This window comes from Emydura macquarii, unplaced genomic scaffold (assembly GCF_026122565.2).
Source record: "Emydura macquarii macquarii isolate MOO-44397 ecotype Brisbane River unplaced genomic scaffold, CSIRO-AGI_Emac_v2 contig_1477, whole genome shotgun sequence".
Taxonomy (NCBI): Eukaryota; Metazoa; Chordata; order Testudines; family Chelidae; genus Emydura; species Emydura macquarii.
Genome location: NW_027131614.1, coordinates 26,584,473 through 26,600,036, shown reverse-complemented (window position 1 = coordinate 26,600,036; position 15,564 = coordinate 26,584,473). Strand labels below are relative to the sequence as shown.

General features: G+C 43.7%; 1 protein-coding gene across 1 annotated transcript in view; it reads right to left on the bottom strand.

The window, feature by feature from the left end:
- The window catches only part of KLHL14 (kelch like family member 14), a 77,959-nt gene extending 64,681 nt beyond the window's left edge, over positions 1-13,278 (bottom strand). Inside the window, exon 1 of the mRNA XM_067553882.1 lies at positions 12,347-13,278. Within this exon, the coding sequence (XP_067409983.1) occupies positions 12,347-13,278 (932 nt within the window). The remainder of the gene's footprint in view (positions 1-12,346) is intronic.
- Between the last annotated feature and the right edge of the window lie 2,286 nt (positions 13,279-15,564).

Below are 15,564 nucleotides of genomic sequence, written 5' to 3'. Positions count from 1 at the left end.
AGCTTTCCTTTTTCATGCTCTGGTTTAGGACAAAAATTTGGGAAGATAGTCTCTTGTGACTGGTGGGCTGCAGAACGGATATTGGACATAAATGACGAGGATGTTTTAAGAACTACCTTAGTGCTGTGGGAAGTGCAGTATAGATTTTCTAAGGCTAATTCAGCCTGCGCTGATGCTTTACTTCACAGGTAACCGTGACTAGAAACATTCATTTACTGAACAGAAGATACTAGGATGCAGAGATTCAAATGTGGGCTTAATGAAGGTTTGGAAGACCAAATTTAAGTTTCGGGTTGGACACAAATTTTTGGGGAAGCTTTATTAGATTCAGATGTCATTTGGGGATATATAGATATCTGGGATCTTTTATCTGACCCTAATATAACTGAGAGACAAGGTGGGTGAGGTAATATCTTTTATAGGACCAACTTCTGTTGGTGAAAGAGATAAACTTTTGAGCTACACAGAGCTCTTCTTCAATTGGCAGAGCAAGGACCTAAACTTAAGAGTACTCAAAGTGTGTCTAAGGATAGGCCCTTCTGTAGGAAGTCTGGGATGTCAGGAATATTTTTTCGTAGGGTCACAGTTCTTGTCTCAATGACAATATCTGAATTTTAGCCAAATCCTGGAGTGTGCTCTATATACTTTAGGTTCGTTTCACAACAATATCCTAGAAATGATTTGGTTAGAACGACATTTTTCCCAACGTATTTCTTTCCTTAGGAGGATGCACCTATGAGGAAGTGAATGGTGGTCCCACTGATGTCATTGTCCAATGTCATTGTCCCACTGATGTCATTGTGTCTGAGAAACAGGGTCTTCTCATTCAGTTTGGTGCCATGAAGATCATAGATATTCTTTTTGTCTTTATTCTCTGTATACACCTACTTAGCAGAGTACCCAGAGACTATGTATATATTATAGTAGTGTAGTAGAATTAATAGCAACATCTGTCTAAGCCTGCATTTGGTGACCTCTAGGACATAACTTCCCCCACTCCCCCATTCATTTCCTCAGGAGAGGAAGGGATTATTGGGGACTGACTTGCAGACTATTTGGGGAGTTGGAGATCTGGGCCAGGAAATGATGTGTGAAGTTAGATAGAGGTTGGGGGAAGTTAAGAATAACAAGTTGTGGGAGTGACCTACTGTGGGGATTGATGTGTTTGTGCTCTTCTTGATCTATTAAAATGTTTTAATTTTTGTCCAGCACACAAAGCACTTCATAAGTACTTCATAAATAAATAAGACATAAGATACGCATTGTGAGAGCTTTTTTTTTAAATCTTTGTCTTGTGATTGACCTTGGAAGAAGAAGTCTAACTTGAGGTTGACTGCTTCAATGAGAAATATGATTGAATATTTCATGATTAAAGCACCGATGTGCCTGTTGATGGAGTTACCTACTGACCAATACCCTTTTTTTGTTTGTTTCCTTTTATGTGCATTTCTTATATGGTTGCCAGGGGAATTTCCACCCATTCTATTAAGACTAATGATTCCTGATGTGACCCAGAGCACTGAGTACCTTTCAGACTTTTTTACTAATGCAGTCACTGTTTGGTTTCATCTTGTTACTAACACTTGATGATTTCCGAGTTGATTCTGAAAAGTTGGGATAGCAGGCTTCTCTGTTCTTAGTTCCAGGACACTCAGAGTGAATATCTTCTCATTTGGGAGTCAGATCCCCTGTGTTGTTATATGGACTAAGTATGGGCTACTACCCTTGAAAATTGGCCTCCATTATTATCGTTTCTCTAGGACAAACATCCAATAATGTCTTTTTCATTGACTCTCTCCATTACAGCTTATTATTCATGTTGACAAGAGATTGGTACCAGTTCTTCATAAAGAATCTTTGTAGTTATCTCATATGGAATCTTGCCAAGGTTGCTATATAAGTACATGAAACTACTGTTCCTTGTAACTTGAGACAGGCACTAATACATGCTTTCTTTGCCTGTGTTTCATTGTGAATAGCCAGCCAAACTTATCTTCTTGAATCTTTCCTTTGTCAAAGGCATCTCTCGTCTTGTGTGAATGACTGTGTTGAAACCACATTCATTCTGTGGAAATGTATTACGAATCCATGTTTCTGTATTTTTGATGTTGCAGTTAGTTGCTTCCTATACCTGTGCTGTAATGATTATATCCACACTAGAAAGTCATCCAAGTACAGGTATCAGTAAATTCATTGAGACCTGAGCTTTGCAACCATGTCTATTAACAATTCAGTGAATCTCTGAGGTACTCACTGTGATCTTAATGGAAGGAACTCATACTGACAGTGTTTAGCCCAGTAAGTGAATAATAGAAACCGTCTATGCCAGCCTTATTGGCATGTAGACTTTTGAAAGACTTATGAATGTTATTAAGTTCCCTGATAAGGGCCTTTGCTTGATTACAATGTTGAAATTATGTCTCAGGGTCCCCACAGATGAACCCAGACCCCACTCATTGCCCTCAAGCCCATCCTTAAACTCTGCAGCAGGGGAAGGTCCCTGGCAGCTTCATGGTGTTTCATGGCTGCAGCTATGTTTCACATCCTGCTCCCTGCTCTCAGCTCCTTCCCTGCTCCTGCCTCTTGTTCTGTGTTCCTAGAGCCACCCCTAGTTTCCTTGCCTTGGCTTCAAGCTCCAGATTTCTGCTCCTGCTCCAGGTAATACTTTGGCTCTGATGCTTGACTCCTAATTCCTGGCTATTAACAACAGCTCACTCCCTGGACTTGGCAACTCGGCTCCTGATTTGGGCTTTGGCCACTAGACCTGGTCACCTCTGCTCCACTAGGCCAGACTCTTGCCCTGACCATTATACAAGATTGCCTACGGTCTGGTCCGTAACAGTATGTGGCTGTATGGGGTACTCTACTTCAAAATTATTATTTCTTGCTAACTGATGCTTCTTTGGAAGCTGGGCTTAGGAAATGACAATTGCTGCCATTATCTGAGTATAAGTGATCTTAGCTTGATTTGTCTCCTCCATTGCCTCTGTTCCTAAACCTATTTCTGTCATATCCTGAGTTCTTTCTAAAATTTCTCTGAGTCCCACAAGAGCTCTAAAAGGGGTGTCTGTTCCTTTAAGGTTGGTTATCTTCTTTTCCTCTGGGGTTTCTGAAGGCAGACTTTTTTATTTATTTATATTTTTTTGTCTGCTGCATCAGCTTCTACTTTCCCAGCTTCTCCCTGAACAGTCTGCTTCCTTCAAATTTGGCAAGTGATAATATTTCTTCAAACTTGGCTGTCTGCCTTCCAAGGACACAGCAAGAGACATCTACTATCAACAACATGGGTGCCATGGTCCGTAAGGAAAATTTCAAGGAGCCACTGAATAGCTCAGCTATGAAAAAGGATGCCAAGAAGTGTTTCTGATGATAGGTTTTGTCCTTTGAAACATCTATATATTTTATTTTGTTACACTAAGCTGGAGCTGGTTGGGCAAAGCCAGTGGTGAACAGAGCTAGATGGAAAATAGTTTTCCAGCCAGATTTCAAAATTTTTCTCATTCTGAATTGGACAAAAAGTCAATCTCGAAAAATGTTAAATGTCAAAAATAATAAAAAATTTGGTTCAGGTCAATTTAAACATTTCATTTTGATCATTTTGAAATGTTTTGCTTAAACTTCAATCACTTTGTATTTAATTTTGTTTTACTATAATTAACTTTACATATCCAAACCAAAAGCCATTTTTAAACTAGAAAACTAGAACACTATGTTTAGAGAATATCAAAACATCTTGTTTTGATAAATTTTGATTTTAAGCTTTTTGAGTTGAGAAATTAACTGAAACTAACCCATTCTTGCAAAAAGTTTTGGTTTCAACAAATAGCCATTTTCCAGTGAAAATTTTCAAACATTTTGCTGAAAAATTCCCAACCAGCTCTACAGTGGACTCAAGCCCAAAATTTCTCTTAAGGGTTCTCATTAACTTCCTATATGTTTCTTCTTTTGGGAAGATATCTTGCTGTGCAAGAATAGTCATGACTTTTGCATTTGCTTTTGGGATAGAGAAGGACTCTGTTGCATTTTTGAAGACTTACCTTAACTATCAATAGTGACCTTATTTTTACTGGGATTTTCTCCACAATGTGTGTTTAACAGAACTCTGATCTCTTTCTTGGGAAAAAACAGCTATTGATTTTATTTTCTATCTTCAGCTTTTCCTCACAAATATCCAAGTTGGTTATCACTCGCTTGAATATGGGGTTGAATGATTCTGTTGAGGCAGATCCGTCATTTACAATGGCCAGCAATTACAGATTCAGAATTTCAGAGTTCTCCTTTCTCCATTGGGGAACTTTTGCCTTCAAGGTCCAGGTGCAGAAGGAAACATCTGCATGAAGCTCTTCTCCTTCAGCCATTCTTACCTCTGCCCTCCATGGGATCGCGATGCATGTTGGGGAAAGTACTAACATGTAAGAGGTAATTACAGTCTGCATCTACTTGTTCCATGAAGACTTCTCACTGGGGCTCCCCCTTTCAGAAGAATTTCTGGAGCAACTACAATTAGAGCAGTGTTCCCAAGAAGTGGGCCACTGTGGGGAGAAGGCCACACTGGATGGCTCAGGTGGGTCTCCTGGAATCCCCAAAGTTTGTGAGTGGATCCCCCAGCCTGTTTCATGTGATAGAGGGTGGAGGCACATTCAGCCTCTTCGACACCGAATGGCTAAGGAATAATCCTGTGAAGAGATTTCTATCCTCATTACCTTCCTCCCAGGGAGAGATTTTATTTTTCTGACAGAAGAATGGGGTCAAAGGATCTGGTTAAAAAAACTCTCTTTAGCAGAAGCCTTGATCAGAGATTCAGAAAAGTGCTTTTTAAAAATAAACTGCCCATGCTGGAGACCATCGAAACAGCCCTTGGGATGCTGTAGAAGATGAGGTATTTCTCCTTACCGACACTAGAGTTGGGCCTAGAAACTGGATATCACGTAATCCCACTATAGTTCTGAACTTTTCTTCCTCTAATCTGTCTAATAAGGATCCTTCTGAAGAACTGTCCTGACCAACTATTTAAATAGCAGTCCTGTGAGAGCCTCAGTATCCCCTTCCACGATGGTTTCATCTTTAATCCTCCCTCTCTGTCTTGGATATTTAAACATACCTATGCTTACACCTTGGATGTGCATATGGATGCACATAAGGCAAGTGAAACTAATTAGGATTAAACTGACTAGAATTCTTTAGTTCACTTCCCTGCAGCCTCCGATGTTGGTCTTTATTGGGCAGCTCAGTTGAGAAAGGCCTGTTGTGGGTATAATTTGCAATTACTAATATGGGAACATAAGGTCTGATACAAAGCCCACTGAAGTCAATAGAAAGATCCACATTGCTATCAGTGGGCTTTGGCTCAAAACCATGGTGACAACAGATAAAAGGTCAAGACTTAATTACTGAAGATTTTAAGGACATGCTTTTCAGTTGGACCTCCATTTCTGCAGATCCAATTCTGTGTGTGCAAACAATTATACCTGCATTTTTGCACTTATAATGAATTATAGGTGTAAATGTTAGCCAGAAATCTAACTACTTATTTTGTGGTCACAACTGGGCTTTTAGATGCCAAGCTATTAGCATATGCACCTGCAACTCAAAACAAAAATGCAAGCAAAATCATTTGCACCCGCAAAAGTGAAAACCCGAGTTGAGGTCCAATGGAAATCTGAGAGAGAGCAGAAAGTCTGGAGTGGAGTTATCCTCTGACAAACTTGTAGACAAATAAATGCAACATGAACATTATTTCAATGCTACACAGTGTAGCAGCCTTGCCTTGTGTATATAACATATTTAATCTGTCTGGTGGAAGGCAAAAAAGAGTGGTTATGTCTTCTCCATTGTCCATCTATGATGGATTTGCACCACTCACTGCTGGACTGGCACCTCCTGCTGGTTGTCTGGAGATTAGCTTCAAGCCGACACCCCCATCCCTCATCTGCACACCATCACTCTTCCTCCCAGGTCGCTGTGGCCCTTCCCGCAGCTGTTAGGACCTGCAGCATCTTCTTTGTGACAGAAGAAGGCTTGGCTTCGGCCAAGCCACAATCCATGTTCTCTCCTTCTAGCAGAAGTTTGGCTCCTCAGGAGTCCAGACTGCAGTTTCTCAATCTCACCACTTCTTCAGTGGCACCTGCAGTCACTTATTCTCCCACTTCCCCAGTGGCGGGGAGGGACCTGGGTCCACCCACTACTCCAGGTTCCAGTCCAGGGACCCTGTGAATCACAGCCTCCTGCTGCACCTCGAACTTCTTTCCCTGCTGCAGTCTCCCTGGGCCATTTCCCCCAGCCCTAGCACTTTCTCTGCCCATCTTCAGGGCTTGCTAACACCCACTCCCAGCAGTAACTCCATCTAGGGTGGTTCAGGCCTCTCAGCCTGCAAGAGACAGCCTTCCCTCCTTGCACTCCAGGCAGAGACTGCCCTGCTCTCAGCCCTGAAGCTCCTTTTCTATGGGCTTGCTGGCTTTTGATTGGCTGTTCTCCCAACCTCTCTCCTATTGGCTGCCTCCCACACAGCCTCCCCAGAGTTGCTTTTAACCCCATGATGCCCCATCACACCATCACTTTACATTTTCCACCTGTCATGTCCACAGCTACCCTCCTTCAGATGAGGGATGACTGGTGACACTTCATTCACAGCCTATCAATATCACGCAGTTTGTTGGAGAGGTAGTAAATGTTCAGCAACACAAAACACTGATTGAAATCTTGTACCCATTGAAGTCAAAGGCAAAACTCCGAATGAATTCAGAAGGGTCTGAACTTCAGCTTCTGAGTCTCAAGTATTTCCAACATCTATAATCCCAATGGACTGAATCATGGGAACTAAACCCAGGCCTGATATAGTACCATGTTGAACACAAGTACTAGACCACCAGACAGGCCCAGCTTAATTTTCTCTTTCACCTTTTCATCTTTCTCCTTCTTTTTTTTCTCTTCAATTTCATATTTCCTGTCCTCCATTTTTCCTACCTCAGATCAATTGATTTATTTTCCCCTGACATGTGAACTGACTTTTGCAGAAGCTGAGCTACCTGTGATTGAAAGGAGATGTTTCTGCCAGAATGAGATTTATCCTTTGTCTTCTTCACTTGCTTCTTTGTCTATTTTCCTCCTGGGTGTTCTTCTGTTGTCTCTCTCATATCTATTCACTATTTTGCATCCCTCTCTTCACCTGTATTTCCCTCCCTGACATTAGATATGTACTCCTCTTCTTCTCCCACAGTGTCACTTTCTTCATCTTCCTCCTCATCCCCATTTTCCCTTCCTTCCAACCTTATTTTCCTATACTCCTATGCCCTCAGCTGCCTGATATAACTATATGGATATCTAATTAGCTGTGTAGCCAGATCCTGAAAGGAGCTGATCACACCAATTCCTATTGATTTTTAATAGAAGTTGCAGGTGTTCTGCAAGTAGTCAGCACCTCATTAGATGTTTGGCTCTATGAACTGACTTTTCCCCCCTCAATGCCCCTTCTTATCCCACTGGAAAGAGACAGTAACATCACTGAAACTAGACATAGATAAGTAAGTGTAAATGTGACCATCAAAATGAATTGCAAAAGAATAACAAAATTTCTTCACAACAACAGTAAAATTCCCAGAAATTTTAATGTTTTTTCTATAATTTTCCATTATCTGTCTATGGGTTTACTATCATCTGTCACCAAAATGGGATTTAAAAACCTAATGTCACAGTGCTGCAGTACTGTCTTTTACCATTAGAATTGTTGCATGTAAATAAACCAAAATAAAATTCTGATTAGGTCAGTCATTTCTGATAGCAAAATTCCACTACCCAACAATGCTATCATTTGTAACTCTCTCAAAATCAAATAAATTTTTGTATCATTGAAATCCTGTACCGAAGTTATACAATTAAAAGAATAATCCCAAGTGCAATATTTTTTATCTGACCGCATTTTGTTTTCTTCTGTGACATATAGAAAATACCACAACAGAGGAAAATTGTAAACAGCTATACATATAGCATAGTGATATCATAAATAAATTAAGATTCCCCTTTATGGTTACCATTATAGCCATGATCCAATTCCCACTAAAATCAATGTGAGTCTTTCCACTGATTGCAATGGCAGATGGTTGGGCCTTGTATTATCAGACATCTAGATATTTGCACAGAGGTTATTACAGTAACCTGTGTACTATCCTCTTTATCATATAGTATAAACACACAGACACATTTCCATAAAAAAGAGTTGGCCTGATTCTGCTGTCACTTATGCCAGAGTAAGGACTTGATTCAGCAAGAAAACCTAATGAGGAAACTCTGACTTCAGTGGATCCAGAATTTCACCCATGTGGCTAACATAAGCATGGGAGTGGTCCCATTGGGCATGTACTTAAGTACCTGGCTGAACTGGGGCCTATATCAGGAGCAAGTCCATTGAGGTCAAAGTAGTGACCAGTGCAAAATCATTTATTGTCTCTGTGGTTCCCAGAAAGAATCTGCTTGGTTTAACAGGTGGAAATCTGTTTTCTTTTACTAACTGAGACTCCTGAAAATCCAACAGGAAAGTCAAACTGGATTCTTTCTAGCTCATGCGTCAGCAACAATACAGATATTGCATTTGGAACTCAGTAAATAATTCTGTTCATTCTGCTTGATCCAGAATAAAATTTAGCTCCCACTGCCACAGCTATACTGGTTCTACAGTGCTATAAGAAACTTATTTTAGGCAGTAAAGTAAATAGATATGACCCAGAATGCATACAAGGAACAAGTCTATTGAGTAAGAAGGTGCCATTTTTATATTGTTACTTTTCATAGCAGAACAACCATATGTTAAGCTTTCTGATACTGACTCTTTGTACTTGGTAAGAATTTAAGAAATGTGACTAGGTCAAATCCCAAAGTGGTTGTGTGCTATTATTTTCAAGTAGTATATTAGAGACAAAGGTAAGGAAGAAAGTTATCAGGTGATTTTTAGTGTGTGTGTGATGCTCCCAATTCTTCTACACTTACAAGCAGATGTCTATGTCACTGTACTGTTTACTTCTCAGTGATTAAAAACTTTAGTGTACACAGGGAATAATTTATCTCTTTGTAAAAGAGCCATGAATCCTTTATGAATAATCTTTCATACATTTTTTTAAAGTTCTAATCTATTAAGGTTTTTATTGCTCCCAGGAAACCAATAGTAAACTTTGAAAATCCTACACACATTTTTATTTGTTCATTTATTTTACAGTTCAGTAATTTTTAGATATTATTTTCCAAATTAATAATTTCAGAAAGTATTGCCATATCTTTTTTCTTAAAAAATAACTTTTTTACAATGTTAAACCTATTAGAGATAATAATTTTAGCAAAACTATATATAGCAGACAGCAAAAGCTTGTCTGGATAGGTGCATAAATTGTAAATTTCACTATGTAAAATAGCACCTTCTTATTCAATAGACCTGTGTTCTGTATGTATTCTGAGTCGTATTTTAGTCAGTAAAGTAAATAAGTAACTTTTCACTCTTATCAGAACTTCCGAGCCAGTATAGCTAAGAGAGAGGTAACTGGATTTTTAAAGGCGTGTATGGATTAGGACAATCTGATGGAATAATGAGGTGTCTTTAAGATCATCAAGACACAACAATGGATCTTTAATGAGCATTATCAATTCTTAGTGCTGCAATCCCCTGCCCCAAATATGAAAATACACAACATGCATTCTGTATCCTAGTTTGTTTTGGTACTTTTAATATTTTAACGCTTCATGGAAGATTGTATGTTTGTTTGTAAAGTAAGATTTAAAATGTTTTAGACCTACCACTTGTGACGCTCAAAACAAAACAGAAGCTTCTTACAACACTATTTCTAAACATATATTAAAGTTGAGAAGGTGACTGTGTTATTCATCTTTTCAAGTTAATAAAAGACTCTCTGAAATATTATCAACACATACCCAGATCTATTACAAATGAAAAATGTGATTTTTATAGTCTCCCTTAGCCAATTAAATAACTGCCATTTAGGAGCCAATTTAAGTCTGTTAAGTACAATCCTTTGTGTACTTTCCTGCTTAAAGGAAAAGACCGCTTCCAACAGCAGGAGTATCAGATTCTTACAGTATCCATGACACTTGTAAGCATTCAGTGGTCAGAACACCACTACATATCCTTCAAATGATATGGACCAGTGAAGCTGGAAGGTATCTTCACTGAACCAAACAGCTTGGTATCTCAGCAATCCACCAGGACATGAGCCCCAGTATCACCCAGGTGGTGTGCAGAATCTAGACAAAAACAGGTAATGGATTTTGCATTTTGAAAGTCAACTGTTCTGAATGTTGAAATCTAAGGATATTTACCAGATATAATACTGGACTCAATACTTTTTACTGCAAATGTTTGTATTCATTTTTTATTCCAGTATCTAGCAACAGGAAGCATTTAGATACTATGGTGATGTGTGCAAACAAAACGCTAAAATAGACAGACAGAGATCATAAAAGAAGGCACAGAGTATTTCTAAAGCTAAATCATCTGGGTACATATTAAAATTAGATTTTCAAAAAATATTCTAAATTAACAGTAAAATATCATGTCATTTTATATCTCAATATTATACCACTCTTTCCTATTAATACAAGATATTAATAAATAGTCCACTTAATATTAATAATAGTTAAAATGCAGAGCAAAATCTTGTCAACATGCTCTGATTTTTGTACTACTGTGTCACCATATTTGCTTTATATCATTCCATTCTTTGAACAAAATGAAGTATATACCTATGCAAGGGAAGAAAAATTAAACCCTTCAAATATGCTTTTAATTTAGTTTCCATTTACTAACTACTCATTAAACTATGTGCTGTGCTTTCACCTCCAGACACTAACATCACATTGTCAATCTTCTACATCACTATTCATTACCTCATTAACACCAAAATAACTGAGATGTCACAGATATAAACATTATGAAGTCACAAATTTTGATGCATAATATGGACATTATCTGAAAGTGGGTAATATCAGAACAAGTATGAATGCAACTTTTTCACAAAAATTAATTAATGGAATTGAAGTATATGTATGATCATTTAAAATGTATTGTATTGAACATTCAGCCCCTTTTTAAAGAGAGGAAGGGGGGGGGGGAGGGAATGACCTATAATAATTACAACAGGTTCTCAAGTAATGAACCTTCACATGCACTGTCAAATCTAACATTTACACTTTAGTGCTATGGATTAGGCATGATCGTTTATGGAGTTGTGGTGATTACCACAATAGAAAGATGGAAAGCTGACAAGATACTATCTCCCTATGCAAACAGCCCGGAGAGCTCATAATGGGATTTAAAACTGAGCTAGGAATCCATGCCTGTTTGCCCACACAATCTTCTTCACGCATTATATTTTAAGAGGCAGTTACTAAATCGTAATCCTGTTTTCAATACACACAGTTATAAAAATAGTTTTGTTAATGGATAGCTAAGCATATACCAAACTATACGGTGTTACAGTGTCTAGAGAACAGCAGAGTATCTTTTCGACTTTGTTGTATTTGCAAGCACCCAGCACTGACAGTGATGTGCAGTGGGAAGTTATCACTCCCTTTACCCTAGTCAGTTTCCCATCATACGTATCCTATCTTCCTATATTAACGGAGACATTTTAAAAGACAGAAGAGTTTTGCTCTCAGATATTATTAGACAGATCAACATCATCTTCGGCAACAACTACTTCTCCGATCACCGAGAAAAGTGGAGGGAACAAAAAAGTTTGCTTGGCAGGACTGGGGAGGGAGCAGCAGTGCAATCCTTCATTTCCATCTTTGTCTGATTTGTATTAAACAAGATGACACTGAAGAGATGTGACACTTCGTTATCAGTCCTTTCAAAGTTCTTTCTCAGAGACCAAGGCAGGTTACAATTTTACAAAGAGCTACAGCTAGCTAGGACTATAGAAAAACCACTTGGAAACGTTAGTTATACAGTCCAATCACTCCTTTTCAAACTGACCTCACCGATCATAACTGATGGGTCAACACTACCCACGTTTTTGCTCTTTTAGGGTGTAATCTATTTGTCACTGCTGTTGGTATTTCTCTTATTTGATTGTGGGTTTTATATCCCATACATGTGGTTGTGTCTCCCCCCCCCTTCCCCAGCTCAGTGTGTGTGGGTGTGCGAGACAGAGTTCCCCCCTTCTGCATGCCCCTCACCCCACCTCTACTCCTTTCTTGGATCTTTTCAGGTTGAACTCAACTTTTACCACTTCGGGCATTTACTGAAAATAAGTAAGTGTGTGGCTGAATCACCCCCTCCCCTCACCCCTACCCCTCCCACCTGCCAGCCACTGTCCTCCATTCAGCTTCCCCCTCACCCCCTTACCTGCTGGCCAGGCTCTGTCTGCAGTGCTGCCTGAAGGGCATCAGGTGGTAGTTCATGGCGTCCAGCAGCAGCTTCTGGCAGACTGGGTCGGTGCGCATGAAATCCACCGACTGGACCCGCTCTACCAGCTCCGGGGCCGGAATGAGGGCAAAGCGGAGGCGCTTCATGAGGTCCGGGGCGTATTGCATGCGGGTCTCCCGGTCGTGCTCCAGCCAGAGCACGGACATTTGGAAGAGCGCCAGCTCCGACTCCACGGGGGGAGGCAGCGAGTCGAGCAGGGCGCGCATCTCCTCGAAGTTGAGCAGCAGCACGTCCTCCACCAGGTACTTGTTGGCCAGTTTCTTGGTCTCCTCCAGGCCGTGCAGGGCGGCGATCTTGCACACCTGCTTGTAGTTCTGCACCGAGATCTGGTCGTTGAGGAACTGCACGCAGAGTTTGGTGACCTGGGGGATGTGCAGGATCTTGCTGACCGACAGCACCTCCTCCACCGTGTCCAAGGAGAGAGTCACGTTGGCCGTGTACAGGTACTCCAGCACCAGGCGCAGCCCGATGGACGAGCAGCCTTGCAGCACCAGGTTGTTGATGGCCCTGGGGCTGGCCAGCAGCTTGTCCTCTGGGGAGGAAGAAGGGGTGCCCGGCTCCTCCTGCTGCGGCTGGTCCTTGTGGGGTCCCCCCAGGCCCAGTCCGTCCTGTGCGCCCGGCCCCAGCGCCAGGGGTTGGTGGTGGCCGCCGCCGCCGCTGCTGGAGAAGAGGGATCGGAAGTACTGGGAGCAGGAGGCCAGCACAGCTTTGTGGCAGTGGAACTGCTGGCCCTGAGCCGTCAGGGTCACGTCGCAGAAGAGCTGCTTCCTCCACAGCAGGTTGAGGCCATGCAGCAGGTTGTCGCTGTGGCTGGGGTCGAAGGTGGAGGTCCTGTCCCCGGATCTGGACATGGCGAGCAGCCTCAACACACCTGCCTTTAAACCCTCCTCCAACCTGGGCAAAGGGGGCAGGGGAGGGGAGCGGGTGGGGTGGGGTGGGGGGGCACAACAATAAATACAGAGCTTTACAGCAGGCCCGGAGCGCTCAGCCTGACTAGATGGGGCATGTTTGCGGCCAAAGAGCCTCTCTCTCCACTCAGCCGCCCCCTCCCCAGAGCAACGGCCCTAAAGCCATGCACAGCGGCAGCGGCAGCAGCAGCGAGCTCTCGCCGGGTGCTCCTGGGGGCTTGAGGCGGCGGCACGAGCTCCTGGGGCCGGCGCCTGGCGCTGGGGCTTTGTCCTCCATGCACGGGATTTGTGTAACCAGGGAGCAGAAGGAAGGAGAGGGGCAGGGACGGGAGGCGCGCGGCTAGGAGGAAAGGCTCTTCTTCCCCCCCCTCCCCCCTCCCGTGCAAATCCTGCTTGTTTCCAGGGGAGGAGCGAGGAGTTGGGGGCTGTTTTCAAAAAAACTCTGCTGCGATGCCCCCGAGGAACAACTAGCACTAGCGAGCCAGGGGCTGGCGCAGGCTGCTGAGGAACTGAACAGCCCCCCCACCGCAGCCCAGCCGATACAGCCTCGGCTGCCCCCGCGGGCCCCCTCCTCAGCCTGTTGCTCTGCCCGCCTTCTGCTTGGCGGGGCCAGCGGCTCTGCAGCGCCGGGCGCCTGCCTGTGCAGCGCGCGCGCCTGTGGCCTGGGGGTGGGGTGGGGGCCCGGCCTCAGCCTCGCGCTGCCCTGCCCCGCCCCACCCCGCACTCACTCCCGCCGCCCGAGTTGCGCGGCTTTGCACGAGTTGGTGGGCAGCCTGGCGCGGCTGGGCAGGAGGAGAGGGAGGAAGCCCCCGCCCCGGGCCGGGGCTGGGAGGCGGCCGCTGCTCCCTCGGCTTGTCCGGGCCCGCCGGGTTTCTTAGCCCCTGGGCAGGAGGCGCCGCCGCCGCTTTTAACTCCGCGAACAAGTGAGAGAAGTTCAAGTTGGGGGGCGGGAGGGGGGCAGTCAAGGGGGAGCCCCTGGCATCTGCCCCTTCCCCCCCCCCCCCGGAGACACCCCTCTGCGCCGGGTGGGGGAGGACCTGTCACGGCACCTTCCCGCGGGCTGGAGAGAAGCGGAGCGGGGCTGCCGCCCACAGCCCGCCCGCCAGAGAGCTGAGCCTGCCGCTGCTCTTCCCGCTCCTCGGCGGGACCCTCCACAGCCCGGCTCCTTCCATTGCAGCGCGGCCGCTGGCTCACTCCGTCCTCACACGAGCACTTGCTTCCCTTATTTACTGGGGGGGTCCGCGAGCCACTTCCCCTGCCCCGCTCCCGCTGAACCCAACCTCCTCCTTCCCCGCTTTGCCTTTCCAGCATGGGCTTAAGAATCGCCACGAGCCTCTCTCTTTAAGTGGACCCGGTCAATTCCCCCCCACCCCCACCACACACACTCTCCTCCTCCTCCTCCCTCCCCTTCTTTCTTCCTCCTTTGCCCATTTCTTGCAATAGGAGTTTATTCTCCAAAGCAGGCGTTTGTTACACAACCTCCCCCCCACCCAACACACACACACAAATACACCCCGCTCCTCCCCAACAAACCAGAAGACACAAGGAAATACACACACGACGGCTAGACACAAGGCCAGAAACTTACCTGCTCCACAACCAGCTGCCAAAGTAAAGGTTCACTTAAGCTCCCCCCCAAAAAAATCAATTGTCCTTCCTTTTTAAAGGTTTGATCGCCCCCACAAAAAAAAAAAAAAAAAAAAGGAAACAAAGAAAAAAAAAAAAACAAAACCCCAACCAACCTTCTGGTTCCCAACTCGGAGCAGTCACTCTTTACAATTTATTTTGTCGTACATCATTTGATCACCATGAATTAGCAACAGCAAGAAAATGTACGAGAGGGAGAAGGAGAGAGAGAAAGAGAGAGAGAGCGCAGAGCTTTCTGCAAGAGAAGAAGAAGAAAAAATGTACGTGTGACAAATTATGCTACCAAGAAACAACACATCATTATCCTTGGGCCTGGGGCTCAGTGAGTCGTAACGAGAGTAATAGGAAATCCACGGTTGGGGAGAGAAACGGTCGTGCATGGCCAGTGGAGAGAGACCATACAGGGGGATGGATGCTGGAGAGACTCGCAAAATTATGGCTCAAGGCTATTGTAAAAATTGTCGAGCGTAAATGACTGCGATTTCAAACATCTTTGGAAGAAAGAAGGGGAAAAAGCTAGCCCCCCCCCCCAATCCTCTGCCTCCCTCCCTCTCTCCCTCTCTCTCTATAAAGAACCGTCAA